The sequence below is a fragment of the Fulmarus glacialis genome, unplaced genomic scaffold, assembly GCF_000690835.1.
Source record: "Fulmarus glacialis isolate BGI_N327 unplaced genomic scaffold, ASM69083v1 scaffold18233, whole genome shotgun sequence".
Classification (NCBI taxonomy): Eukaryota; Metazoa; Chordata; class Aves; order Procellariiformes; family Procellariidae; genus Fulmarus; species Fulmarus glacialis.
Window position 1 is genome coordinate 323 of NW_009201244.1, and position 27,885 is coordinate 28,207.

At 43.8% G+C, this 27,885-nt stretch overlaps 1 protein-coding gene across 1 annotated transcript; it reads left to right on the top strand.

Annotated features, from left to right (window-relative positions):
- Positions 1-558: 558 nt before the first annotated feature.
- Positions 559-27,885, top strand: LOC104073937 (microtubule-associated protein 4-like; the record flags this gene model as incomplete). The annotated part of the gene is made up of 11 exons (XM_009573881.1): positions 559-637; positions 6,199-6,299; positions 7,216-7,428; positions 8,895-9,072; positions 12,603-12,662; positions 12,825-13,147; positions 15,458-15,586; positions 17,310-17,402; positions 22,252-22,333; positions 24,345-24,457; positions 27,676-27,885. Coding segments are annotated over 11 exons (1,581 nt in total), but the record flags the coding sequence as incomplete, so codon positions are not given.

The window sequence follows — 27,885 nt, forward strand, 5'->3', positions numbered from 1 at the left end:
GGAAAACTATATATAGTTATTCATAATCAGGACTTGGCTTCAAGAAGACATATGATTAATTGCGTACAATGTGGGCATCCTCCACTACGTAGCTGTAATACAGAGTCTCTTAGACTGGAACAGAGCTCTGGAGGTCTCCAACTCAAGACCACTTGTAAGTAGATCAGGTTGCTCCAGGGCCACGTGTATGCCTTCCAGGTCTGAATGTCTCCAAGGATGGAGCTCTCGCAGTCTCTTTGGGCCTCTTCCAGTGTTTGACCTCCCTCACATTGAAGGAGTTTTTCCTTATATTTGGAAATTATGCTGGCCATGACTGTAAGCAACCTGATCTGCTGGGACCTGCTTTGAGTGATGGGTTAGGCTGGTGACCTCTGAGGTCCCTTCCAACCCTTCATTGCTCTGTGATCCTATGTCGCTTGACCACTTGGTAGATCTATGCAGGCAGATTGCTGAATTCTCACAATAGCCCTGTGCAATAGGCGTAATGCATTCTGAGTAATGAGTTCAAGGTTCAAAGCATGAAGCATTGTCTTAGTTTTCAATATGTTTTTATGTTAGGCTAGTACAGCTCGAAGGAGCGGCGTGGCAGTTCATGTCACCCTGCCCTTACTCTGCGGCGTCATTCAGAAGTGCGAAGGTGAACGTTACCTCCGCTGTCGTTGCCTCCTGCCCAGCTGGCCTGTTTTCAAACAGACTTCAGCAGCTTTTGCCCCCACTTCATTGCTGCTTTTGAGGAAGAGCCCTGCTTAGCATCTGCAAAACTCCATCAAAACACTGGGTTTGGTTTGTCTTGTTCCTTGGTTTTTTTCAAGAGATGCCTGTGGTTTTCAGACAGCAGAGCTTAAAGTCAACCAAACTCTTCATCATCATACTTTTTTTTATGCATTTGGAGGGAGATTCTGTACATCCTTGTGATATGGAGGGGAAATGCTCCATTCCTTAACCTCCTTCTAATGAGAGAAAGTCTCCCAAGAGGAAAAGCTTTGACATCAAAATCTTGTGGTTTAGTGGATGACAGTTTTCTGTGGATGCGGTGGAATGGGCTGGGTCTGAATGACTAGTTGTAAGATGTGCCTGAGGGCTCCTTGGAAAGCTATTCTCTTGAGCTGTGTTAGTGCTATACAGGAAACTTTGGAGAGAGACTCGCTGTTCTAAGAGGGAAGTTTTTTAAAAGAAATAATAGACAATTTATTTAAACATTAATGTTGAGCCTTAGAAGACAGCTTTGGTTTTTTATATGGTTGATAAGGTAGCTGTTCTACAGTCTGTTCTTTTTTGGGGGAAAAAAGAGATCATTCTTAAAACCATTGCACCATCTAATTCGATTGCATTATAACACATTACATTTCTTCTGATAACTCACCTGCTGCTAGTAACCACCGAGAGAGTGGCAGCATGTATAGAAGTAAGAAGTTAAGGATAAAATATGTTAAGAGTCTCCTCAGACACCAGGGTTCTTGTGTAAATAACTTGTTATGAGTGGCTGCTGATACCTAAAAATCAGGTTGAGTTGCCTTTCAGGAGACTGTGCCTACTCCGCGGCTGCGTGGATGGCCCCACATGCTTTATTGGCATCACAGTATTTGAACTTGGCTGTTGGAGGCAGTGTTATGAATTTCCTCATTAGTGGTTTTTTTTATGGCTTACTCTGCTTGTACGAGACAAACATAATGAGTTCTATTTTCCATAATTTTTAAGATCTATAGAATCTATAAGATCTATTATCCCCTTTTATAACAAGGAGCTGAAGCTTCTTTTTTTTTTTTTTGAGTGTCAGTTTTGGCACAGATCATCATATTTTTACTATTTATTCTGAAAAATCACCACTGCTTATTTGTTAGGAGTCTTGTTCCCTCTGACTTCAGTTTTATCTGAACACCACGTGCTCTTGTTTGCTAGGTCCTTCATCCAGCAATGGCAAATATCTGGTTTCTGGTGACAAATTTATTTTAAAAACATGCTTTTTAACTTGTTGGCCTTAGCCAAATGTAGTTTCAGTGCTGCGGCTTCCATGCGTGGTCTTGGCCGTGTGTTACTACAGCTTGGGGACTGCCTTTGAGCAGGGTTTGGTTGACCGACCTTAGCACCACGGCGGTGAGCGCTCTGGCAAGGCTGGTGCAGGGTCAGCAGGGGAGAAGTCTGGTTTCTGCCGCCTACGAGTTGTGTAGGTCTTGGTTTTGCCCAGCTCCATCCGCACAGGAACCTGGAAGAGGTGGCTTGTACGCAGCTGACGCTGGGGATGGTGTGGATGCAGCCTGGGAAGCACTAGGAGATAGGCCACAGAGCATGGCCAACGCGGGGGGTCACCTGAGGCTTCAACCAGCAAGAGGGTTCAAACTACGGGGTGGGTTATTTTCAGTGAATTGTAACGTTGCTGAATTGGAGCAGATTTTTATATTAGAAGGCGCTTGTCTGACAGCAAGGCTGCGTCTGCCAGCGTCAAACTCCTCTTGCAGCAGATGAGAGCGAAACCTTGTCAAGGAAAACATTGCAATTATCTTTGATATGCAGGATAGTTGTCTTTAGTGTTTTTCTCAGAACTGGTCTGTTTTGTCTAAAATCATCTAGAGGCAGATAGGTACTATAAATACGAAGTAACTGAAGCACGGTGTCCGTGTGAGAAGTGCCGGGCCACCCTGGGGAGTCCCTCCTCCACGCAGCGCGTCAGGAATCCCGACCATCCCTCCTCCTGCCGGCTGGAGCGTGTCTGAAGGACGCTTGCTATCGCTGTTAAGGGAGACATAAGCACCACTTATCAAGTTTGCTCTTTCATAACTGATGTCTGTAAAACCTCAGACAAAATTCTGGAGTTTGCGGTTTGTGGGTTTAGTCATTATTGTGGAGTCATTTGTTTTCTCTGGTCCACTTAGGCGTGAGTAACTTGCCAGCGTCGCTCTTAGAAATTGTGAAGCAGTGGTGCTTCACAGTATTGTGAACTGACACGTACAAAAAAGTTTGATTTCCACCATTAAAAACATACTTAGTGAGTAACGAATGGTAAGCTGGGGGTGAGGATGGACATAAAAAGCCAGCACAGTGCAGCTTGCCGTTGCAGTAAGTAGCAGCAGGGAGAAAGTAACCCTGATCACAGGATTATGCCTTTGAGTTTATCGGTGGAAGATGCCAGATTGGAATGTCCTTTCCTCTCTCCTTCAAGCCCCTGTCCCCCTTTCCCCCAGGAGTAATTCAGTTCTGGGTGCTGACTCAGCTGAGCTGAATTTTCTCCATCAGCAAATGCTGTGAGGAGCAGGAGCTGCGGCGGCTGAAGGAGGAGCCCTGCTCAGGGCAGAGCAGCTAGAGCTCCCAACAAAATGCCTTTGAAATATCTTTCAGAGGTTTGTTGCCACAAGCAAACTGAAAAGTCTCTTAAATAATTCTTGCAGACTAATGAACAAGTTTGATGAAGATTTGGCAGCCTTTCCTAATACTCCCCGTAACTAGGAAATCTTCCCAGGCAGCTCTCTGCTCTCTATAGGAGAGAGCGCCCTCATAATTAAGCAGTGAATGAAAGCAAATGTACTGATGAGCACATTGGGTTGTTGCTCAAATTGAGGCAGCACAAAACAAAACTATCCTTCTGTAATCCCTTGGGGTTGTGTTCGGGGTTGCGTGCCCCGCTACATCAGAGGCTATGAGAGATGGAACCTGCGTAATGGTCCTGTGGCCCCTGAAATAGGAAAGTTCCCTACCCAGCTCTCCTGGGTTTATCATTATTGTTATTATTTATAGATGCAAGTTGCTTAACCTGTATGTGTGCTGTCCTGCAGTGTAGTTCCATCAGCTTGTTGATGCTACATTTCTGGTTACATTTGAAAAAAAAAAAAAAAAAAAAAATCCTATTTGTTTTGTAGAACCTTAATGTACTCTCTGATAATTCTGTGTGTTGAAGTTATTCACTCCAAATTTCTTGTATAGTAGCCCGTATTTGATTAAGTAACATGAAATAACATGAAATTCATGTTTTTGTTAGTTCAGAAGCATGGAAGCTGCTGGAGTTTAAATCCTGAAACTTTAGAAGTTGAGGTTTTTTGAGGAGCCGCATTAGGCTCCCTGAGCAGACGGATTCATGTTGCTGCATGGATGCTGCGGTACTGTCATCAAGTGAGAGGTTTAATGCTGCCGCTGAATTAGCTGAAATAATAACGACAGGCAGTGCATGAAAGGTAACTTCCAACGGATGGAGAGTCACGTTGATGTCTGGGATATTTGAGACTGGTAGGATTCAAAATAAAGCCATCCCCAGGCATGAGGTCCTGGGAGCAGAGAGCAGTGAATGGACAGAAGGATGGTATTCAGAAACAGGAACCATCGACAACAATTGCTCTTTCTGGTATTGCTGTGGATAAAACTGACAAGTTAAATGAGAGGGAATAGAAAGGTTAATTGAAATGCAGTGGAGAAAACTAGTATAGAGGGGCCAATATAGATTAGCTACAAAAAAAATGGGCTTTCTAGGTGAACGTGAATGATTCTTAAGAATTTTGCATTAAAAATAGTGTCCAGCCTGTACATTTTGGTGCTTATTTTTCTTCACAAGTCTTTTTTGTATGCCTAGTATGTTAAACCCAGTGCTGCAAAACATTTAATATGACTTGGAAGCTAAATAGCTAGGAAAATCTAATGCAATGCAAGGAAAAAAAAGCTGCTAAACTTGTCCTGGAGTCAGAAAAATAAGTAACAACAAAACCATCCTGCTGTTGAGCATCACCGGGGCAGGCAGAAGGCACAATTTTATTTTGCTTGTTTCAACAGTGGTGTTTGTACCAGAATTGAACCGTCCTCTGAGACATTCCCTTCAAGACTGACAAGCAAGAAAAGGTGAAATATAAATAGTAACTTTCAAAAGATGTGGGAAACAACCTTTTTACTGTTGGAATTTGTGAAATATAAATAGTAATTTTCAAAAGACGTGGGAAACAACCTTTTTACTGTTGGAATTGTTACACTATTGTCTGGTGGGCCCTTAGCATGCGCCGCAGCATTACAATCTGTTGTGTTGTTATAAAAAGAAACACCCAACACAGATGCACTTTATTTTAATCCCCAGATGACAAGGGAAAATGCATAAATTTGTGATGAGTTGTTTGCACCATGTCCTTCATCAAATTCAAATGCCACAGGAATTGCAGCGGAAGACAGCTCATAACAGTGCAATTGTACAGCAACACCGCTGAGAATTAGTGTTTTAAAAGCTGTTTATAGGGAAATTGCCTTTTGCACGTCTCATGGTGCAAAGCAGCATGGCAGTTCTGCTGTAGGATTTGTAAGATTTAGGGAGAAACCTTGGTGAAGCTGCTCCTAAATTAATGTTTTGTTATATTGTTTGCTTTGGAGGGCAGTAGTTATCCTTCTGCTGGTGGCTGGACAAAGCTTTAGAGACTGGTTTTTAAAAGGAGACGAGGAAGTGGTTGTGGCTGCTCCGCTGCCGCTACGAGAAGAGCGTGTGTATTCACTGCTCCCCACTCAGCGTAACAACCTTTGGTGGCAATGACAAACATGAACAATCACAGCGAAACACCGGCAACCCTTGTAACCGAACCTAAGCTTTGTGCTGTGAAACACCGGGTACAGCAGCATGACACGATGGTTTCCGCACTAACAAGGGTCGGTATGATCCACGCATGTTAGAACAAGATTTCCGTGTTCCCGCTTCCGTGTGCGACCTTTCCCGTTAGCAGCCCAGCTCCCTTCGACTGCTGGGAATCTGCCCTGCTCGCGGAGGGCTGCAGCGCATGGATGTGGGCAGGAGAAGGGTCAAGAAGAAACAGCCCTAACAGTAGGGATAGCTTGAAAACAGTGCCCTACTTCAGGGTAAGTCATAGTGTAAAACCTGGAAGAGGTCAGAACTTCGCCATTAACATTCCAACAATTTATTTTAATAGCTTGAAAGATGGGAAGGTTTGCTATTTTAATTAAACCAGGGGTTTCCTTCATCAGCTGTCTTTCTTTTCCCGCTGGAATAATATGAGAAATTGGATGCCAGTGGCGTCTGGGTGAACCTGCACTGCTCACAGGGAAAATCTTTCTTCCTATAGGTATTCTGGTTTTGGGGAAAGTTTCCAGAAATAGCCAACCTGTAACTGTCCCAGTTTTGTCTCCTCCTGCTACTGAGTTGAATAATAGTAAACTAAAAAAAATTATATATTAAAAAAAAACCCTCCAACTTAAGAAGTCTCCCTTCCTTTTTTTTTTCCCCAGCAAAACCAGAAGAGACCAAACCAGCTGAAGCTGTGACAGGGAACGATATCACAGCACCTCCCAACAAAGAGCTTCCTCCCAGTCCTGAGAAGAAGACAAAGGTAGGTGTCGTTGCACGTTCAGCGTCTTCGCTTCTGTGGTTTTTATTTGCTGGCTTTTCTGCTTCTTAAGCTGTGGCAACACAAGTTCTGTTTTCTGAGCTGCCATTTGTGAACCATCTTACTGAAAAAAAGACATCCAGTTACGAAGTTGCAAACAACTTGGCCCGTAGCAGTGTGACTGAAAGTGGATTTAATAAATTTGTGGCAAGCTTTATTTAAGTTAATTCTCTGGTTGGTATCGGTGGTGTAGAAGTAGTAAACATGTCTGATAACACTTCTGCTACACTGATACTCTTCTAGTTGTTTACATGATGTTTATTTGCATTACAATTAGCATTCAGAGATCTTGCTCAGGATCTGATATTCTCTTATTTTGGGGCTGTTTATGAAACATGAGAGATACCTGCGTTCAGAAGCTTGCAGCATTCAGCAAAATCCAAACCCAAATTCTTAGAGCAGTGGTAAGGGCAGGAGGTCCTTAGACCCCTCGAAGGCAGCGGGCGTATGACCACTAGAGTCGATGAGATGAGGATTTAGAGCTTGCAATCCGCTGTGTGCGTGTAATTGGAAAGCAATGTCCTGTGTATTGCACGCAGGACTAAATGCCAGGAACACCCAATTACTAATCCCAGCTTTACCAGCGATTCCTTCTGTTGCTCTAGATGTCACTGGAATAAATCCTGTTCGCTTTGAATTGAATGGCAAAACTCCACCGGGCTCTGAAGGCAGCCCTCTTCTGCTGCTTCATTTTGGTCTTTGTTACACTCAGAAAACAGAAAGTTAATTTTTTTTGTTGTTTCATTTAAAGTATCATTTTTATGTTCTTGCAGCTCAATGTTTTGGTTTACAATGCGCTATTTTTTTGTTGTATTTTTTTGGTTTTATACTGGATTTTGCTTTTTGAAAAAACATAAAGCCTGCCGCATCCACATCATCTACAAAGCCTGCAGCAACGAAAGCCAGGCCCCTGTCCGCTACCAGCCCCAAGCGGCCAGCCTCTGCCACGCCTGGCCCAAACAAAAAACCCACGAGCCCTACTGCAGGTCCTACTTCAGCCACTACTACTAAACGCCCAGCCACCAGTACTACACGTCCCTCCACCTTAACTCCAAAAGAGACCAAACCAAAGGTAAGAAACAATTTGCTGTTGTGTGGGAGCTCTGAGAACTTATTTACATGTTACCTTACTAGCTATCTTACCCAAGAGTCAAAACATAATTCTAGTGCTAATCATGGGAGGGTAAGATCAGGAATGTGATTCACTGTGTTATGAGAGCTGCACAGTTATTAGTATCAGCTTCCATTAACCCACCTACGGCATCAAGTCCCAAGCATTCAATTGTGTCATCGCAGAGGAGAAAATTAAACTTGACTGTATTACCACGATTTTCCTTGGGAACTGTTATGAAGGACACAAGATAATTCTTTATTTCTTTCCGTTACTAAAGGAGGAGGGTTTTTTAAATATAGATACAAACATAGGATAACTCTTAAATCCAGACAAGAGCATGGGAAAACTGAATGGAGAGCTTTGATATTAATATTGAGGGGAAAAAAATCAGTTTGAACACTTCAGTATGTCCTACTGATTGTCTCTTTATGATGTCTGGTCATTATAAAACCTGTACAAAGATAATTGATAATACGCTTATGTACTTAGGAAATATTGGAGATTTGTGATTTATAGACAGTTCTTAGCATTGCATCTTAAAGCTGAAGTAGGATATCCACACATAATGTTAAGAACCGGAAATGTGCCTTGAATCTTCCCTACGTTAACTTGTTATATTATATAGTAGAAGAATTCAAATTTGAAAGGGAATGTTAAAGTCTATTTCAGAAGCTTTTAGTTGATGTCTAAATGCTAGCATTTCTACTATACACTTAAGCTTAAATAACTGCATTTGAGTCTTTTAGAACTAACTAAATAAAAATAACAAGAAGAGTATGAAAGCACGGTGTAAATCCGTGCTTTTTCTGTGAACCAGTGTCTTCAGTTTTAAGTTTTTGCATGATTCTGAATCCCTTTTTGATGAAATCAAAATCTCATCTCACTTGTTTCCATGCATTAACTCAGTATTTTAATACTTAAGAGATCAGTCAGTTTACAAACAAGTGACTTATCAGGGACAGACATGAAATAGTTTTCCAAGTGGGGAATGAACCGCGGACACTTAATTCTTATGTCCACAGTGTTTTAATGAATGCTGCCTTAGCTTAGGAAGCATTTCTGCTCATGCAGGAAAGAAATCTCTCCCAAAGGTATTGCTAGTGGACTGACGTTTTCCATTTTGTTCAGAAATCAAAACCTCATTCACATCTGTAAATGGCCTCCACGCATTAATGCTGAAACAGATTTGGATGAATTCTAATATTCAGCAGGGTCTGTGCTCTGTGTCCTGCACTGAATATAGTCAGCTGCTTCTGCATGCCTTAATTATATTTTTAATCTTCCGCATTATAATGTTTCAGTGGTGCCTAGCTTCTGTGTTTAAGAATTTAAACAATTTCAGTTCATTTCAGGCTTTTTGTTGGCAAACACTTTGAAGAGATTGTCAGACAAAGACTGGCTTTAATGTAGCTGTTCATTTTCAGGTTGCAGATACGAAGACCACAGATAAGCGGACCTCACTTTCAAAGCCTCCATCATCTGCCACTCCTAGAACTACTGCCAGGAGCAGCCCTGCTACTCCTAGGACAACGGCGGCATCGCCAGTCACTGCAGCTGCTGGTGCGAAAAATACTGCTACTTCTCCACCGAAGAGGCCAACATGTAAGTATTCTCTTGTTTTTCTTCAGATCTCTCTTTCTAACCAGCTGCCAATTTCTGAGTAGCACTGTTGGTTCACGCTATGATGTCTTTCTCACGTTTTCCAGTACACTGACTGCTTTTTCCTGTGTTTAGGTTATCCCGTGGCCCCATCATTTTAGTCTCCTAATAAACAAGCTTGTGATCTTCAGGTTCAAAAGAAAAAAAGAAAAAAAAAAAACCCAACCCTTGAAATGTCATCACTTGGGAGAAGCCGTAGCTGCTGTTAACCAGTACTTCTGAGAGGTGTAAACTGGCCTACCTGTCAGTCAGGAGTTGACTTGAAGCTTAGTGATAGCTGAAATCTCAACCCTTTTAATACACCACAAGACAAGACCCTGTGCCAAGGCACAGAGAAGATCATAGGTCAGACTTTTTTTTCTCTGCAGGGTTTCCTCTTCCAAAACCAAATCTGAATGACCTTCAAGGCCAACTTGCATCAGCTCTGTGTGATTCAGGGTTATTTAATTACTGAACATGCTTGATTTAAGAAAAAGGATGCTATTACCTCTGTATTTTGGCATAGTAACAGCTAGATAAACACTAAAACCAATTTAAAACTGGGGAAAAGCAAATCTCCAGAAGAGGACTTGAAGCACTCAAACTAGTGCATCTGAGGAACAAAAAAGGTTGAACAGAAGTGGAGGTTTTTTACTAGTGATTTCAGCTCCAAATTCTTCCTGCACATCAGCTTCATCAGAAAACTGTATCCCACTCCTACAGCTGCCGAAGAGGGAACTTCCCATGAGTTTAACACAGTCAGCATGAAACATGAGCAGCATACTAGCATCCTGAAAACAGTGTTTTCACTCATTTTAATGGAGCTTGAGAGATTTAATGACAGATAAAAATATAGTTAAATGTTCTCAAGTCTTTTCAAATGACTAGACCTCATTGGCAAAATAAGCCAGTAAACATGTAAAACTAATAATACGTATTGGTTGCATTGTTCTATGAGTCCCAAAGCATGAATTCATAACCCATCTTTCCCAAAAGAATATTAGTGTGTTAAGTATGTCGAAATATCTTAGGCTAGATGTACATTCCATACTTTATGCTCTAGGGGAAAATATAATTAATCCTGTGTAGAGGAAGTGTCGCACTTTCCAAGAGCCACGTATCTTAACTGATCCTGTGGACATCCTTGTAAAATTCATTTTGTGTGGTCTTTTATGCAAACTGTAGCCCAGAATGCTTAATACGTTTTAATGAGTTCAGTTAATTTTTCCTTCCAAAATTGAGACACAAAGAAAGGAGTGTTTTCTGATGACATTTGAAAAGAGATGGAGTCAATGATGCAGAGATGCAGGAAGGTTGTTCCAAGTGGCAAGATGTACAGAGGAAGAGGCTTCTGCACCAGCGAGGGTGGTGGGACATTGCCAAAGTACAGTGAGAACTGGGTGGGCGAGGGAGAGGTGAGGTCAGCTGGAGAAACTCCATCAGGAGGGAAAGCTGTTTTGGCTGAATCTGGAAATGCAGAGAGGAGTCATGAATGGTAAAAGAAGGGAGTCCTATTTTGGAAGAGGAGAAAGCAAGGGTGTGATAGAGAAATGGACAGTGTTGTGAGGCCTGAAGGGGAATCGCAGTGAGCCAAACACTAACAATTCGGTTTAGGTAGAGCACATGCAACTTCAGCTAGATCCATAGATGTAGGTGTTGGAGACCTGGATCTCTTCTGATCGCAATTTAGTTTCTCATTACATAACATTGAGACAGATAATGGCTAAAGATGATATTTCAGAAGGACATCTGCTCTTGCTTTTCAGGTTCAAAAGATAGAGACTCACTTCCTTGTGATTTGCCCAAATGTTAGGCATTCTCAGTTTAAAAATGTGTGCATAGTAGCTTGTTTTGAAATTATATGGTTTCCCTTTTTCAGGTATGAAATGTCAGTCACTTTCTCAACTAAATGAGAGCCACGGGCTATGTGGTGCTTGATTTCCACCCGCCTCGCCCAGTTTTTCCCCCTCCCTGTAAAAATGACTTTTATGTTCGTACAAGACCACCTCTCTGACTTTCAGATCAGAAAAAGATCGAAGTCTTGGACTGTCATTATAGACCATTTTCCCAGTAGCTTTATCATTCTCCGGGTTTTCAACATCGCATGCTAATAACATAGACAAAAGTGTTCCAGCATTTGGCTCCCCACTCACACGAGTAGAAATAACATCTCTTTATATATTAAAGTAACATATTGGTCCTCTTGCTTTTATACCACGCTAAGTCTGTTCTGTCCATGCAGTTTTCCCAGTTAAAGTTGTGGTCTCAAGGAATGGGATTAGGTTGGTTTGACAGGACCTTTTTTGAAGTGTTTGGTATTAATTATATATCTGTCCTTTAGGCCTTATTAAATTATCCAAATGTATTTCATCTCACTAGCTAGTATCTTAGTCTTTAATTGAATGCTTTTAGCAAAATCTGGATGGAATGATCCAGACTAACTTGGCCTATAGTTATCTGCCTCTTTTGCTTGCTCTTTTCTATATTTGCATTCCATAAAATACCCTGCCAGCTACTTGCGATTATCTAAATATCTAAGACTGTTAATGGAAATTAAATATTAGAAGATGGGGGTTTTCATAATTTCTAACATAGATTTTTTCCATTTGGTGTTTGGTTTTAATGTTGCTTTCCTTTGGCTATTGAAATGAAGCAGATTTTAGCCAAAGTTGTCCATCATTGATAGTAAAAAAGCTAGAATTTCATTATCAAAGAGCTCTTTAAAATAAGGTTCAGTTTATATTTTTCAGTCTGTAATTTTTTTTTTCCTTGATCAACTTTGTGTATGCTTTTATTCTGCTTTGAGAAATACAGATGCGTTCCTGGTTTAGACTGTCCTCTGTCTATGTGGAATATAATCAGGTCATGATCATTGGTGTTTGCCCGAAGGCGTGGTTCAGTTTAGTGATTGATTTTTGATTTTATACAATTATATTAGAGACCAAAATATGTGCAATAACTTCTGTGCAAGAAAACTGGCATTGGTTAGAACTGATCTAGCAATAATATGAAGGTTATATAGACAAATGTGGGTTTGCTTTTGCTATTTAGTAAAGAAAGGAGCTTTGGTTGAGGTTTTTTTTGTTTGTTTTGTTTTTAAGAAATGAAATTGGGACGGGATTAAAATAATGTTAGTGAGTGCTGTCAGATTCAGAAAGTTATTTTAAGAAAAAACAAAATGCAAACCATACCCCGGGTGTGTTGCATCATTGAATGGTGAATTGATCCTTTTGCTGGAAAACGTGAATGAGTTCTGCTGTTATGATGAGGACCACCTCAGCTGGGTGTTCAAATGGAGCGGTTAATTCTTGAGATGCTTTATCTGAAGCAGCATGTTAGAAATGGGGACTGTGGGTAAAGAGGACCATCGGTATGTGAGGAGCAGCGGAGAGCCCCTGACCTCCAGGGGAAGCTATGCCGGGATCCCAGGCTTCTCATCTGTGCAAACTGGCTCCCACTCTGAAATGCTTACCAGTGTGTTTTGTGTTGGGCAGCTATCAAGACTGATGCAAAGCCTGCAGATGCCAAGAAGACCTCTGCAAAGTCTCCATCAGGTAACTTTGTTCAGTTTCCATCTAAATCAAATCCACCTTGTTTGGGGCTGTGTTTATTAAGCAGGCCACTGGACATCTTTAGGACTCTGAGGAAGTTTGTGTAAAATGGCCTCTGACCCATCTTTTTCCCCTTCCCTCCAACTATCGCTATGATAATTGTAGCAGACTTGAGCCGCCCTAAGAGTGCTACTGGAAATGCAGTAAAAAGTAGTGCCACCACTCCTTCTACCACCGCCTCCAGCGCACCTACCTTACCTGGAGTAACTACCAGTCGTCCCAAAACCAAGCCTGCTGCAACCAAACCCGCCACAACCTCAACTGCAACAGCAGATGCTAAAAAAACAACTGCTAAGGCTCCGACTAAACCCAGCACTGTTTCCAAGCCACCTCGCCCCACCAGCAGCGTTTCTGCTCCAGATCTGAAAAATGTACGTTCCAAAATTGGATCAACAGATAACATTAAACATCAGCCAGGTGGAGGAAAGGTAAGTTTCTTCAAACTTGATAGCAATATGCGCTTTGGAACAGTAGCTCTTAAGCATTATGGGTGCTCTTTGCTAATTGTGGTGGCTGTATCCTCACTGCTCTTCTCATTTATGCTCTGCAGAGCTCCTCTTTGGGTTCTTGGTGTATGCACAATGCATTAACAAGGCAGTGATGGTAGTGTACAGAAGGAATCCGCCTTAAGAGCCTTCATGGTGTTTACTGGCATACGTACAGGAATTCAGAACTCTGTGGTTCTGTTTTTCTGTCGTACGTCCTGATCTAGAAACTAGTTGGTATTGAAAGCTCAAAATCTTGTCTATGTTCCAAAACTTTGCCTTTGAATAGAGGAATTGTCTGCTGAATGATACAGAAGGTAGAATAATGCATTACGATGCAGGAAATCTGGATTCAGGAGCAAGTTCCGCAGCACCTTTCCTAGGTCTAGGAACGGGGACTCTGTTCAACTTGTCAGGCCTAAAGCTGAAATGAAATGGGTCTACATACGCCGGTCTTTGGATAACCTACGGTGGCCACAAGAAAAGAAGAGGGTAGTGTTGAATGACCTGTAGGGAAAAGGTATACATAGATATAACTTGAGGCTCTCAATCAGTAATGGTCTTAAATTACACTTTCACTGTGAATATCTACCATATAAATGATAAAGGTTTAGGGAAATACCTATTGCCCTCTTTTGAGGGTTTAAATAATTTTGCGGAGATACATAATCATAAAACCTTTATTGGATATTGTATAACAGATACATCTATCTTCGCCTGATCAAATGTGTTAGCAGCTTGCCTGTGGTCGGAGGGCTTTAATTTCCACAAAGTGGAACAAATTTTTCCCACTTATCTTTGCTGCAGGTCTGCAGTAATGAATAACTCAGCATATAACTTTAGTCTGATGCCAAGAGAGCATGTTTCATGCTGGGAGCCTTAATCTCCTTTCAGGCACATTAAAGTCAAGGGCATTCTTGGGCTGTGGTGTTGTATGTCACAGACAGCATCGATACAGCATGGATTTATTCTTCAGAGTTAAGAGTATCTCAGTTGTACAATATCATAGTATAGTCCTCAGAGCTTAGAGGTCTAGAGGACAAACTTCCACTCCCCAAAACAGAGTTTCTGGAAATGACAAACCACTTCTGCTGAAAAACTTTGAAGCAAGCAGGAGGGTGGCCCTTTCATATACTGTATATTGTAGCTTGAAACCAAATAGAAGTTCAGAAAGCCTACTGCCATCTGGTCAAAAAGAACACGTAAGATTGTTCTGTTATTTTACACTGTGCTAGGGTTCTGAGGATTGGAGAGCTTTTTAGCTTACCGGGTTATTGTGTTGGTTTAAGGGAATTCATTTTTACATTTAATTGTACTGTCCTTTATTTTCTAAATATTTTCATAGAAGATTTATTAAATCCTAACAGTTGTACTTTTGAAGAAAGTTGTCCTTTTCATAGTCTCATTTACGCTGGGATGTTTATAGAGGATGAGAATGCCTTAGGAGTGCTAGGTTTTTTTTGTTTACCGTTCTGTTGCTGGTAGGTTCATTAAATATAGGATTTATGCTGACCCCCCAAAAATGCAAGTTCTGCTGTACTTATCTGGATCTAGATTAGCAGAAGAATGGATATTCTCAGGTAGTTGCTGATTTTTTTCTAAAAACCTGTAAATTTTCATTCAGTTTTCTGCTTAGTTGGATTAGCTAGGTCCACCTGCATTTGATTAGTTAAAAACTAAATGAGCTGTTGATCTCAAAGCCTGAGTCAAATCAGTGTGTGGGTGTGAAATCAGAAATGGAAGCACAGTGTGTCTGTATCCAGCAGAGCTCTCAGAGCTCGAAGGCAAAGAAAATCAGTCAGTGGATGTGTTTGCTTCTAAGATCTGCATAGTGTCCTCCATGTGAAGGAGATGGTCCTGCGCTGCTGTTGGGTTACTAAAAGATTGGGTTTAATTTTTTGGCAGAACATAATGTACTGGGGTCACCTGGAGACCTGCCATCGTGACCTTTGGGGAAATGATGAGATACTGAAGAAGGGCACCTACGAGCTTTTTGAGAAATGGAGAAGTTACTGCTTTATGACCCCAGGGTGCCTGTTTCATCCCATGTCTGAGTGATGTTGTTTCCCCTCCACCCCCTTAGTTTTATTGTTCCTGGGCATGGGATTATACTTTGCCTGAGAATTACAGCACGTAAGAAGTTCTCCTGGGTCATCTGTGCCACTAAGTTTATCTGGGTAGTTTGTGTTCCTGTACTCTTCTGCCCACACTTTTCCTTTTGCTGGTTGAAATCGTCCATTTGTCTCCATCTAGGGGAAAATAGAGAAAAAGCCAGAATCAGCCGCTGCTGCACGAAAGTCTGAACCCAATGCAGTCTCTAAAATGGCTACTACTAAAACAACCGTATCAAAAGAGGGTGCCCCAAAACAGCCCAATGGGAAAGTGAGTTTATTTCAGACTTTTCTCTGTGGGAGATGAAGGAAAACATTTCCATTTTGAGTCACTTTCCCTTCTCTTCAACTCTTCTGCTTTCTCCTGTCAGTGTCACTGTTCCTTGCACAGACACAATTCTTTCTTGTAAACCCTGAGATGTTCTCAGTTAAACACTTTCAGAGATCACTATTGTAGGTATCTTTTCCATGCCTGCTGTAAATGTAAATGTTTTCAGAGCAGAGTCCTCCGTTTTCGCTTTTAGGTAGGTAGGCCTACTTTGAGTCGGAGGTTTCCCTTAAGACCAGTTCTTCATACTCAGCACTCGTTTGTAACTAGGAAGAGAGAGAGCGCTTTAGTTCAGTGTTGCATGCTTTCATTAAGATTGCAGAATATTAAGGACTTAATATCCTTCCTGCAATATTCCCCACCCACTTGTACCAAAACTCTCCAACTCCGTGCATTAGGCAGTCACCATGTGACGGGTTACTCCGAAGCCGTAGTGACATGGTATTTCGGCATAAGTGGATGGGGAGTGACGCCGGAGTGCCTGCAGTGCTGGTTTAATTCAGGTATTATCAGGCAGAGCCTGTTAATGAATGGATGGGATTTGTACCTCTAGAGAAGTCAGTAAACCATTATAATCTCCCGTGGCATAAGTGCATTTTCAGAGCTGCTGTTGCACTGAATCCAGTCTTTCTGAACTGGCTAAGGAGCTTTTGGAAACCTGCTAAAGTGAGAATCTTCTGGTGATTCCTTTTGTGCTTTGAATTTACCACGTCTTTCTAGAAAGTACTCTAGATACAGCTTCTGCCACATTTTGTGCTGTGTTAAATAACTCCCAGACTAAACACGTGTCATAACTAACCTTTTGTAAACACGGGCCTGTTGCTCTAACTCAGTTACCACCTTTGTGAGTAAAAGCTCGCTTAGCGTGCTCCTTCTGTATTTTGAAAAAGTCCAAGTAATTTTAGTTTAAGGGAGAAACAATTTAATGAACGTAAGACTTGTCAAACCTTCAGTTAAATTTTATCAGACAACCTTTGTCAGAAGAATTGTTTCTCATGACAAAATTTAACTGAAGGTTTGACAACCTTTGTCAGAAGAATTGTTTCTCAGACCGGGCTTTACTGCCCAGAGGCTTTGAAAGACGTTACCCAAGACTGGAGCCAATCCCGGCAAATGGAAATAGAGTGCAGGCACCGAGCAGTTCGTAGTGTTCTTGGAAGTGGTGGCCCCGTGGCTTTGACCTGTGGAGGAAGGAGGCAGCTGAGCTGGCTCTGCCTGCCCTGGGGCAGCTCTCACCAGAAAGCTCCCGGGAAGCTTCACGGGGGACATAGATGAACTCCCATAGACCAACCCCCCCATAGATGAACCCAGGCGCCCGCCCGGTGATCCTAGCCCGTAGAGTACATGGAGAAGTGGTCTTCACGGTAGCGCTTACGCTCTCGCACTATGCCCGCCCGGTGATGCTAGCCTGTAGAGTACATGGAGAAGTGGTCTTCACGGTAGCGCTTACGCTCTCGCACTAACACTGTCTGTGCTGCCTCTTGTTTCGTTCACTTTTTTTCTCACTCTCCTCCTCAGTTGCTTTCACACCTAATACTAAAGTTGGATTGAGTTTAACACAACTCCTTGTTTATCCACCGTGTTAGAGCATCCACTCCAGCCTGCCGTATGACAACTCTAACCAGTCCTCTTCCCTTGTGTTGTTTTCCATTCTGTAACATTCCAGGTCCAGATAGTCTCCAAAAAAGCGAACTACAGCCATGTTCAGTCCAAGTGTGGTTCCAAGGACAATATTAAGCATGTCCCTGGAGGTGGGAATGTAAGTATGGGCTCTGGGCAAGCTGTCTTTCTACTAACTCCTCTTGTACTATGTTTTTATATGTCAGTCTTACGAATGCTGTGTTTCAGGCAGAAAGGTGTGGCAGAGTTTCAGGGCTGGAAATAATGTAGGCTGGAGAATTCCCCCCCACCCCGTGAGATGCTAGGTTGAATGTGTGTGGTTTGTTTCATAGTACTACAAACACACCTGACCTATTTCTGACATGGTTTACGTGGTATTCATGAACAAATGTAGGATGTGCACATCGTTGACCCCAGGAGTTAGTTCACCATGGATCCCCCCTGCAGTCAATGGAGGTACCTCATCAGTCCTCTGACCTATTTTAGATGTCTGATTTTTTTAGATGAAATGAATTGTGGCCTAGAAGTGCCTGTTACTCTTCACTGGCTAATAGACCAAGCCTGAGTCAGATTAACTTCACTTCTTGTTTCACAAGAAGGGAGACTTTGAAAAAGGAGGAGGAAAAGACTGGGACTTAATCTTTGAGCTGCGATTAATTTCTAAATTTAAAGGCTACTGGTATCTCTGGCAGCAGAGTTGAGCTTACTAAAACAGAAGGCTAATCTTGTAATGTCTGTGTACTTGGTTTTTGGAGTATTATATCCTGAAAGCATCTAGCAAAAAACCCAAGTTAACTATCTAGATACTAAAGCTTTTGAAAACATGACTATAGCTTGGCAGGCTTGTTTCCTTGTGGGTAAATCTGTAGTATCTTAACAAATCTATGCTAGACTGTTTGTACTAGGGGTAGTTTGCAGAAATACAAAGACTGGATGGTTTCAAAAGGACACTGAAGTACTTAAGCCCAAGGAAGTTTTTTCCATTGGTGTTTAAATATGCTGGGTTCCTGAGGAGAGATGTCCAGCTATGGCATCTTGTGACGCTTTCTCTGTGCCCGGTGCCTGAGTGCCAGCATCAATGAAACTCGCTGCATCCTTGCTTTGTGTAGTGTTCAAGGTGCAAATACTCGGTTTCTGGGGCCAGACTTACTGTTGCTGTATAGTCAGCGTGTTCTGTCTGATGCCTGGTTTGCAAATGCTACAAAGGCCTGACTATGGTGCAAACTGCTGTGGCCTCTTTTCCTGGGAAATAGGTGTGTATTTGACTAGCTGGCTGAACCTTTATTCTACATGACCAGTTCTTCTTTAAATCTTTGCAAGAGGCAGCCAAATCTGCGTTCTTAAACTTGTTCCCTGCAGGTTGGTTGCCAAGATGGTACGAGACAGATGTTGAAGTCGCACATGCAGTGTTCACTTAACTAAGCTTGACTCCCCACTGAGAGTCGCTGGACACACATCTCTGCTGCCCTCCTTGCCTTCCAGTTTGTGGATTCTCACCAGTAGTGGGATTTGCCATTCTTACTTGATATTTCCGTGACTTACCCAATGTTTATAGGAGTGCGTACATGTGTGTGTGTAGCTTCCCGTAGAAATGCTCGTGCAGGGGAATCCTCTGTGCCATGGAAAGAAAAACTGATGTTGAGACCATCATGTCAATTAGGTGCCCTCATAATACTTTTTTTAGCTATGCGTATTTCTCTTCCTACTGCATATTTCATCTTTTTTTTCACCCAAGTTTGAAACAGACTGTTTATACATAATCAGTGTTCTGAGGCAGAAGTCCCTTTGGCTATACTGTTGGAGAGCAGCTGTTGTAACTTAACTGTTCATGCACTCAAAGGAGCTGTATTTTACAAGCCACTTTAATTTTGCCACTCTTACCTTTACAGCCTTTTAGTGGACAATGAGTCTCACACATACTTTTCCTTTTTTCAAGCCAAATGAAATGTGCTTTAAATGTGGGGGATATTTTTCTTGCTTGATTAACTACATTAGTGAACTATTCTTTCTTCTAATGAATCGCCAAACCTGTCCTTTCCTCTTTACTGTCCTGTCCTGGGGACATTCCCAACTCTAGGGGACAAGTGCGTGCCTGCTTTCTTTTTCTCTTGTTTCACACTCTCCTTTTACCACTGCACTTCTCCTTCCTCAACTACTTAAGCTTTTTGCTTTGAGAATAGAGAATAAAGTGCTTATTATTTCCAGGTTCCAAATGCCCCCAAACCAGCTTCAGGCAGTTGTTCCCAGCCATCCAACGCCCCCAAACCCAGCACTGCCTGTACCAATGTGAGTAGACGAGGCGCAGCGGCCAGTCTGGCTTCCTATAAAAGCATTTCCTTTTATTCATTTTTATATCTGCTCACTCCCTTTGGGGCACTGTAATATTAGTGTCCTCTTCCAAGAGATGTTTTCTTGTTCAAATAGTTATGGTGATCACTTCTGATAGAAGACTTCCTGATGTTTAATTCCTGAACCACACTGCTGAGGGGGATGTCTGGAAAGTCTGTTGTTCCAGTTTGTGGCTTCAGTTAAAGCTTTTAGGAATCCTGTGTTCAAGAGCTGTGGTTAGTAGCAAATTATGATTCAGCTTTAGGGTTGCTCTGGTAGGAGTGATGGACATCCTACCTAAGTGAAGTGGTTCCTAGCTGGTACACTCTGTTTGGGTACCCATTTTGCCTTCTATACACAGAGATAATTTCTTCTCCCCTCCAAGATAACCAAGAAGACGTGTTCAAAAGCAGTAGATATTGTTCCTGCTCACGTTATATTTGCCAGAAATATCTTGACACAAACATAGTTAGGTTTCCTGGGTAAAAGCTTTTGTTGTGCTTTAGTATTTTCCCCCTCTCTTTTTAAAGAAAGCGACAGTAAAGAGGTAGGTTTTACGAAGTGCGGTTAGTGTACATGTTGTTGAAGATTTAACAGGTGATTTGGAATGTACGTATGTTCCTCTACCCTTTGACTTGACCTGTTTAGATGGTTTGGGAAATGGTCAGAGTTAGAAAATCTAAAAAGAGATGAGGATCATACTTCCCATCTGAGCTTCTGTATCAAGCTTTCAGATCTAAAGTGTATTTCTGGCACCAGAGTCTGAGTATTTGGCTCTGTAAATGCAAGACCAAGCCTTTAAAAGTGTCTCCCATTGCAAACTCAAAGCAACTAATGTTGAAATCTTACCAGAAATACACTTCCATTTAGGTATAATTGTTTGGATCCCAGGTGAAATCATGAGGAGTCATAACTGGGTATGTCTACCCTAGCTGATAACAAACATTATTATTTTAAAATGCATTCTGTGAAATAAACTTAGTTTTATTCCAGTTCCAAGCAAACAAGTCCTCATTATAAAAGCTCTAGTAACTTTACTAGCAACCCCCAAGAAAATCAAATTCAGTAGCCATGATCTCATCTTTTCGGAGTGTCTGGTGTCACTAAGTCAGTGTACGTGAACATGGAACAGTGTAGCAGGAGGCTGAACTGTGCTGTTCTTCTAATTCTGGGCAAACAAGATGTCAGAGCTGTGACTCATCTCTCTTCACAAGTACTAGGAGGATTCATGCTTCCTGAGAAAGCTAGATTGCAAATTATCATGATAATTCTCTAAGCTTTTAAAGTAGCTTGTAAGTGAAAGAATTCTTGTCACATTCAAAAAAGAAAGATTTTCATTTTCTCTGTGAGATGATCTATAGTAGAACTTTTTGCGCACGTAGGTGCCAGCTGGTGGTTGCTGACAGGATTGGGAGAGGTGATCCTGTTAACATTACTACCAAAAAACCCCAGGTTTTTCCCCTTGGAAAGTTAGAATGTCAACTTAGTAGGGGGTTAGACCAGATGACCAGAAGTTCCTTCCAGTATAAATTATCCTATGTTTGTATGAAATGAAAGATCTCCAAGTAGTTAGACAAGAAGTTAATTCTGGAATAGAGGAATTTTTCATCCACCTGGAGCTGCTGGAGGAATTTTAAAGATGTCAGAAATGGGGCTCTGTACGATAAACTTGGTCCAGGTGTCAGAGATGAAATATTTTTTGAGCAAAAAGACATAAAACCTGTGACATTTTGACTCCACCTTTGTTCTACCCCAGAGAAGACACTTCTCCCCAAATTCAAACTGATGTCCACAAACACCATGCTAGAATATTTGGCTCATTGACTTGGAAGAAGTTCATTTACTGAGTCATGAATATCTCACGATTTCATGATTGCATCACCGAACACTTCTTTCATTGAAGGCTTTCTATGCCAGTATCAAGTCACTGGTAGGACGAGGTTAAAGGAAATAACACTGGAAAGGAAATAGCTTCCCCGCTCCCAGTGTTTTGTCTTTGAGAAGGATAGCTTCTTCGAGCAGTTTGTTCCATCTGGGCACGATGATCCTTCTTGGTGTCCTGCTCTCAGCAGGGAGGAAAGACTGCTGTCAGGAGGCTGCAAACGAGGCCTGACAATTACATGTGGGTCAGTCTGCACATTGAAGATGGTAGAGAGAAAAAGTTGGAGCTGGTGGCATGTCTCTGGCCCTACAGCAAGAGGGTGGCTGTGTAGAACCGTGAGATGACGTCTGTCCTGGTGACTGTCTGGAGCTGCCCAGGCAATGGCCCGTGTCTTCAGAGGCAGAGCCAGCACTGGGCAGAAACGGTCTGGGGAACATGGCAATGGGACTGAGTTTTTTTGGTCCCTCTCCCAAGTGGTTTTGTATTCCATGAATGTGCCATGAGCTCAAGACTCCTGTTTCTGGTTACTGTCCGTCTGTTAGTTTTATCTGGTCTCAATTTCTGTCTGCTCACATTAACCACTTCTGGCTGGTGCAGGCCTTTAAATAATGCTAAGGCTGACTACAGCGTTTGACTGGGAAATCAACAGGAGAAAATAATGCAGTAGGAAAGGGGTGCAGGTTCATTAAGTGTGACCTGATGTTTGAGATGGCCCATTGGCCTCCAGATTCACAGGAAATGTTTCTTTGTGTTGAGTTGTTTCTTTTTGCCTTTTTAGGTGCAGATCCAGAACAAGAAAGTTGACCTTTCCAAAGTGTCCTCGAAGTGTGGCTCTAAGGCAAATATCAAGCATAAGCCAGGTAGAAATTTTACCATTTCCTCATGATTTATCTGCAGATATTGCAAGTCATTTAAATATAGTCCTGGATTGCAACTGAAATAGCTTTAAGGGGTTTGTTGCTTTCAGGGAGTATTTCTAGAAGTACCATCTAGCTGCTTAGCAATTCCTGGTGCAGAGAAGGGCATTAGGAGATGTGGGATTTCATCTTGTCTGTGAAGATAATCTACTGCTTTGATTCAGTTCTCTTTTTTTCCTCCCCGTTTGGAAAAAAAAAAAAGTGGATACTTACCATGACCATTCCAGGAGTCTGGAAGCTTCATCCAAGCTTACAGAGGGCTTTGGGGCTCTCTGAACATGTGCGCTGTGGAAGGATAAAGTAACTTCCCTCCAGTTCTTCAGAGCAGATACAAGAGTCTTTTTAGCTTTCAGTTCAGTAGCAGCTCCTGTCTTATATAAACCACCCTTGGCTCTTTAATAACATACTATGGGATGAGTATGCAGGAATTATTTGCTCCCCACTGAGAACACAGCAGTTACTCTGCGTGAATTCCTGCGAATCTCAGGTGTCCTAACCAAGCAATGACCAGCCCACCGCTCAGCTGGGAGCATAGGCAAGTCTCGAGTTCAAGGTACTGTGGCTGTGGGCAGATGTTTGAACTGTACCTTCGTAGCATCCTAAAGTATGGTCAGTTCTCTGACTTTTGCTGGTTTGTCTGTATCTGAGGACAGTTATCTGCACAGGAAAACTCCTGGCAATCAAAGTTCTGTGCACAAGGGACAAAGTTCACTGACCAAAGCCAAAAACAAATACTACAAGCTTGTCTTTGTCTGCTCCTGGGAGTTTCCTGCACCCTTTCTGCCAGCCTGTTAGGTTGAAAGCAGTTCAACCTTACACACCGAGCACCACGGTTCAATGCCTCAAAACACGCTCCCGCTTTGAGAACGTGGTGCCACAAACATGACCTCTGTTTATTCAGTGCTCTGTAGTAACAAGCTGTGTGCAACAATAACTGCTCTTGTCCAGGGCTGATTAAAGCAGAATAATCCATCCAGAATTATCTGTTGTCAGATGTTTTAACTGATTTTTGTTAGACTGAATCAGTTGGCTTCCATCATTGACCGTGCAAAGCTTCCAAAGTGCTGAGGACTGAGTATTTAATGATGTCACTGGGAACCAAAGTTGTGCTTAGCCATACTTAAATAGTTTTTTTGAGAAACCTACTGGAATATGGACTGCACGTATGGTCTTATACATTAATGTGGACTGCAGTATTCTAAATCTAGGAAGGTCTTGCTAGCAATCTACAGGTTTTTTTCTGACCTTCATGTTCTCCTGGACCTGACGTGCCCATCCAGTTCCCATGCTCGGCTTCTCCCTCCTGCACGGCTGCCTGCTGAGTTCGGGCAGCGGCACGTGGGTCTGCGCCAGGGAGGAGCTGTCGGTCCAGGCAGTCGTACAACTGCCGGTGATGGAGTAGGAGTGGGAACGGATAATGAGCAAAGGAACGCAGTTAACGACAAGGAGCAGAACATGTCCCGGCACAGACGACTACGCAGATGGGCTGAGCTGGCAGAGACCTTGGCGAGGGACACTGATAGGAGTGGGCAGCTCTATTAGCCAACGCAGCAGTGTGGGATCGGGTGGAAGTGGCATTTCACACCTCTGCTGGGGGAGAAGATTCATGAGCAGGTCTAGTGCGGAAGTTGGCGTGTGGGTGTCATCCAGCCTGTCTGTCCGGACGTGTGGAGTTCCCCACCTGAGGGCACTGCCAGGGCTTTGCCGTGCAGCCCTGCTTGCTTGCGGTTTTGCTTGGCCTGCACAGGTGGAGATCACCAACTTTGATCCTCCTGGTTTTTAAACTGAACCTTAACTAGAAAGAGACTGAGACACTAAATGTATTACTTGGTCATGTCCCTCCTCCAAAGTACATTGGGTCCCCAGGGGTTCCTCGGTGGGGCTGGGAAGGGGACGGATCTCAGGTGGGACTGTTCTGGAGGCATTAATAAACTCCTACACAATCTTGTTCTAGGGGGAGGAGATGTCAAAATTGAGAACCAGAAGCTGAACTTCAAGGAGAAGGCCCAAGCCAAAGTGGGTTCTCTGGACAACGTGGGACACTTACCAGCAGGAGGAACTGTGAAGGTGAGTGCAGCAAGCTCTGGCACATCAGGGTAGCATTTAAATTTCGTTGTTCTCCTTGTCCTGCTGTTGATGTAGTGCAGCTTCTCCACCCCCAGCCTTCTATAGCCATCTGCTTATTGTTGTCAACCCCAGGAGTGAGTACAAGTTGAAAAGGAGAGAGCTATGAACCAGCTCCGTGGCCTGCCTGAATGGGCTCCCTGCTAGGTGTTACTCAGAAGGCTCCTACTGCCCGTCTGCATCCTTCCTCTAAGAATCTGAGAGCAGGAATCGCTCTGTAAGCTGTGAGCCCATCAGAGAAGCTGCCGGTGGCCCTTCCTCCTTTCTATACCCCCCAGTAAAGCTGGTGAGAGCAAGGTGCTCTGTGTTGGGAGATAGCAGGTCTTGGGAGCAGTTTTCAGCCCGTAACCAGTACTGCAGCCCAGCCCAAAGGCCCTTTGTGTGAGGATAAGAAAAGATCGTTGCACTCTCGTTGCTGTGATTCAGCGCTTCTCCCCATGAGAACATGAACTGCCCCCAGCCTCAGCTCTGCAAATTGCAGGTCTCGCTACGGCAATGCAACATCTCTGCTCAGGGGAGGGAAACTGCCCCCGCTTGACTGACCGAGTGATGGATGTGTGGGCTTGACCTATCACGCCACGTAACGATGAGAGCAGTGCTGGGGATTATGTTTAAGTAGTCACTAGTGCTGTGGCTTTTATGTGAAACACCGCTGCTTCTGAATTGGCTGTTAGCGCTGGAAGTGGAGAAAATAATCCTGTGCTCTGGCATCAGAACTGTTAAAATATGACCTTAGTCTTTGCCCCCAGCAGGATAGACAGGCGGAGGAAAAGAAACCTCTTCTAAACACTGAGCTCCCTTGGTTGTCCCAGCATTGTTTTGTTTGAGCACACTTGTGTTGTGGAAGGGTTTAGAGTTCAGGCGGGTTGAGCTATTGTGTTAAATGCCGTGTGAATTTGAAAGAAATAATCCCTGTCCTAAAGAGCAGATCATGCAGCAGAATTCACAAGTATATTTAGTATGTGCTTAATCATCCCCATTAAAACAAGGCAAGAGGTGACTGCCAGAATATTTGGTGGGGACACATCAGGACTCTCTCATCTCCAGTCCTTTATGTAAACTTCAACCTGTCAGATGGGGGCTCAGTGAAAAGTTGAAAGGAACTAGAGAAGCTGCTGGTGTGTTGGTAAGGATAGGGAACTGTCTGTAACGGTGCCTGGCTGTTCCAGTTTACTGGAGTGTCTAGTCCATATACCAGTGCTATTTGCTGGTAACTAGGGTTTTCATTGAAGTTCTAAAATCTTACCTGTTCAGAATTAGTCTGATTTTTAAAACATTTTTCCACCATCTCCATGGGTGTGAAGAGTCTCTGTCGATGACACTCTCATCCAGTATTTTTTGGGGCTCTAATACTTAGCCTTGCAATACAGAGACAAATCATTTCCCTGTTGCATCCCACAGATCTCAGCCAGTGCTGTCGTCAGAGCAGGGGCAGGTGGCACTTGGGGACTGGCACACACGTTCAGGAGGGCTGGCTGCTCTTGCTGAGCTACCCTCTGTGGCTCTCATGGAGGTGTGGGGATCATCCCAGTCCCTGTAGTTCCTGCAGAAGCACCTAGATTTCAGTGTTGCTGTCAGCTCACGGGTGGGAACTTGGACCCCAGGAGGAAGGCCGGGTGGTTTTGCTGCTTGTGGAGTGATCAGGTAGAGAGCCAGTCCACGGCTGTCTCACATTCCTACCTGGGCTGCAGGGAGAGGGCCTGACTCAGTCTCGAGAAGAACGCAGCAGCCTTATTGCCCATGGATAAGACTTTGTGGGACAAGGGCATGGGGTAAGAGCAGAGCTGCTTTGGACTGGAGGTGCCACTCTCTCCCCATACTCCTCCCTACTGAACGTGGCAGTAAGGGGATGGGTTGCTCCTTTCCGGAGCTGGGCTGGTCCAGTGTGGCATCTTCTCTGCTTGCCGTGCCCTGCAGTGTTGGTGGTGTCTGAATGTCTTTCCAAGCAGCATTGCCTTACTCTCAGCAGGCTCCCACCAGCGTATTAGTCTCTTCTCTAACGGCAGTAAGACTTGGCTCTTCTCTAAGGCTAGTAGAAGTTGGTGACTCCAGGTGGGATGACCAGCTGTGGTAGGAGAACAGACCAGGACAGAGTCTTCTCTAAAGACTGCACTCCCAGTTCATAGTCCAGCATCAGCATCAAGTGAGGATGAGGTCCTTTGTGCAAACTTGGCCTTCCTGTTTTGGGATCCACTGTGTATCATTTGGGTCTGCTCTATAAATGTGTCCCCAAATAATGGAGGCTCCTTCACTGCCATGTACCCAAACCAGCTGCTCGCTTTTGACCCCGTAGCGCTCTGCTTTAGTCCTGTCAACGTGCCTTGGTCTGCCTTTGCCTCAGCCATCCTCCGTCACCAGGGCGTTACAGGCGTGCGTTCGGGGAGAGGGTGCTGAGCTCCGGACCCCGTGGTCAGGGACACGGTGGCCATGCTCGGACGAGCTGGCAGGGAGCAGTGCGGGGCCGATGGGTCTGCGGGGACCGAAGCCCTGTGAGAAGCCGTAAGGCTGGTCAGGACGGTGGCTTCCCAGGGAGCGCAGGGGCTGTTTCCCGCTTCCAAACACCCCCTGGTCCCCACGTGTGTCTCGGCAGCTGGGGAGGGCGGAGGGGGCTCCGGGAACCCGCACTTCACCCCCCTGCACCCCCATCTTCTATTGACTTGTCCCTGTCGTCCTCCCCACCCCGTTGTCTCATTGTAGGCTGAGGGGAGCGTGGAGCCAGGGCAGCTCCCGCCAGCCCCTCAGAACGGAGAGGTGACAGCGGCCCAGGCAGGCAGTGAGATGCGGGAGAATGGCGTAGGGCCGGCAGAAAAAAAATGTGGACCAAAGGTAAATTCAGAGCTTCGAGACTCAGATACAAGAAACAAGTAAGTGCCTGCGCCTTCTCTCTACGCACTCTGCCGGGTGGGGCGGGGAGAGCACTGCAGCAGGGCAGAGCAGCCGCCCCAGGGCACTGGTCACACCGCTGTAATCTGAACGTTGAACTGTTTGTATCGATGTCTGTAGGGTTTTTCTGCCGTTTTTAATTCAGAAAATTGCCTTTTATTTTCCAGGCATCTAATGATGACATTATGGTATCGTCTTCCATTCCCCTCCTGTCCCTTCTTTCCTCCTCTTTCCTCCTCCTGCCCTTCCCCTTCTCACCTGCCCTTGTGTCGCTGCAGATTGAATCTCACAAGCTGACGTTCCGTGAGAAGGCCAAGGCTCGAACAGACCACGGAGCGGAAATCGTCGTCTCCAAACCCCCCAACCTTTCCAGCAGCACTTCCCCCTGGCGTAGCACATCCGTCAGCGAGAGCCTGGGCTCAGTCGCCTCCTTGTCACCGCTGCAACAGCCAGCTCCCCTTGCAGCGCTTTCTCAGCAAGGCTTGTGA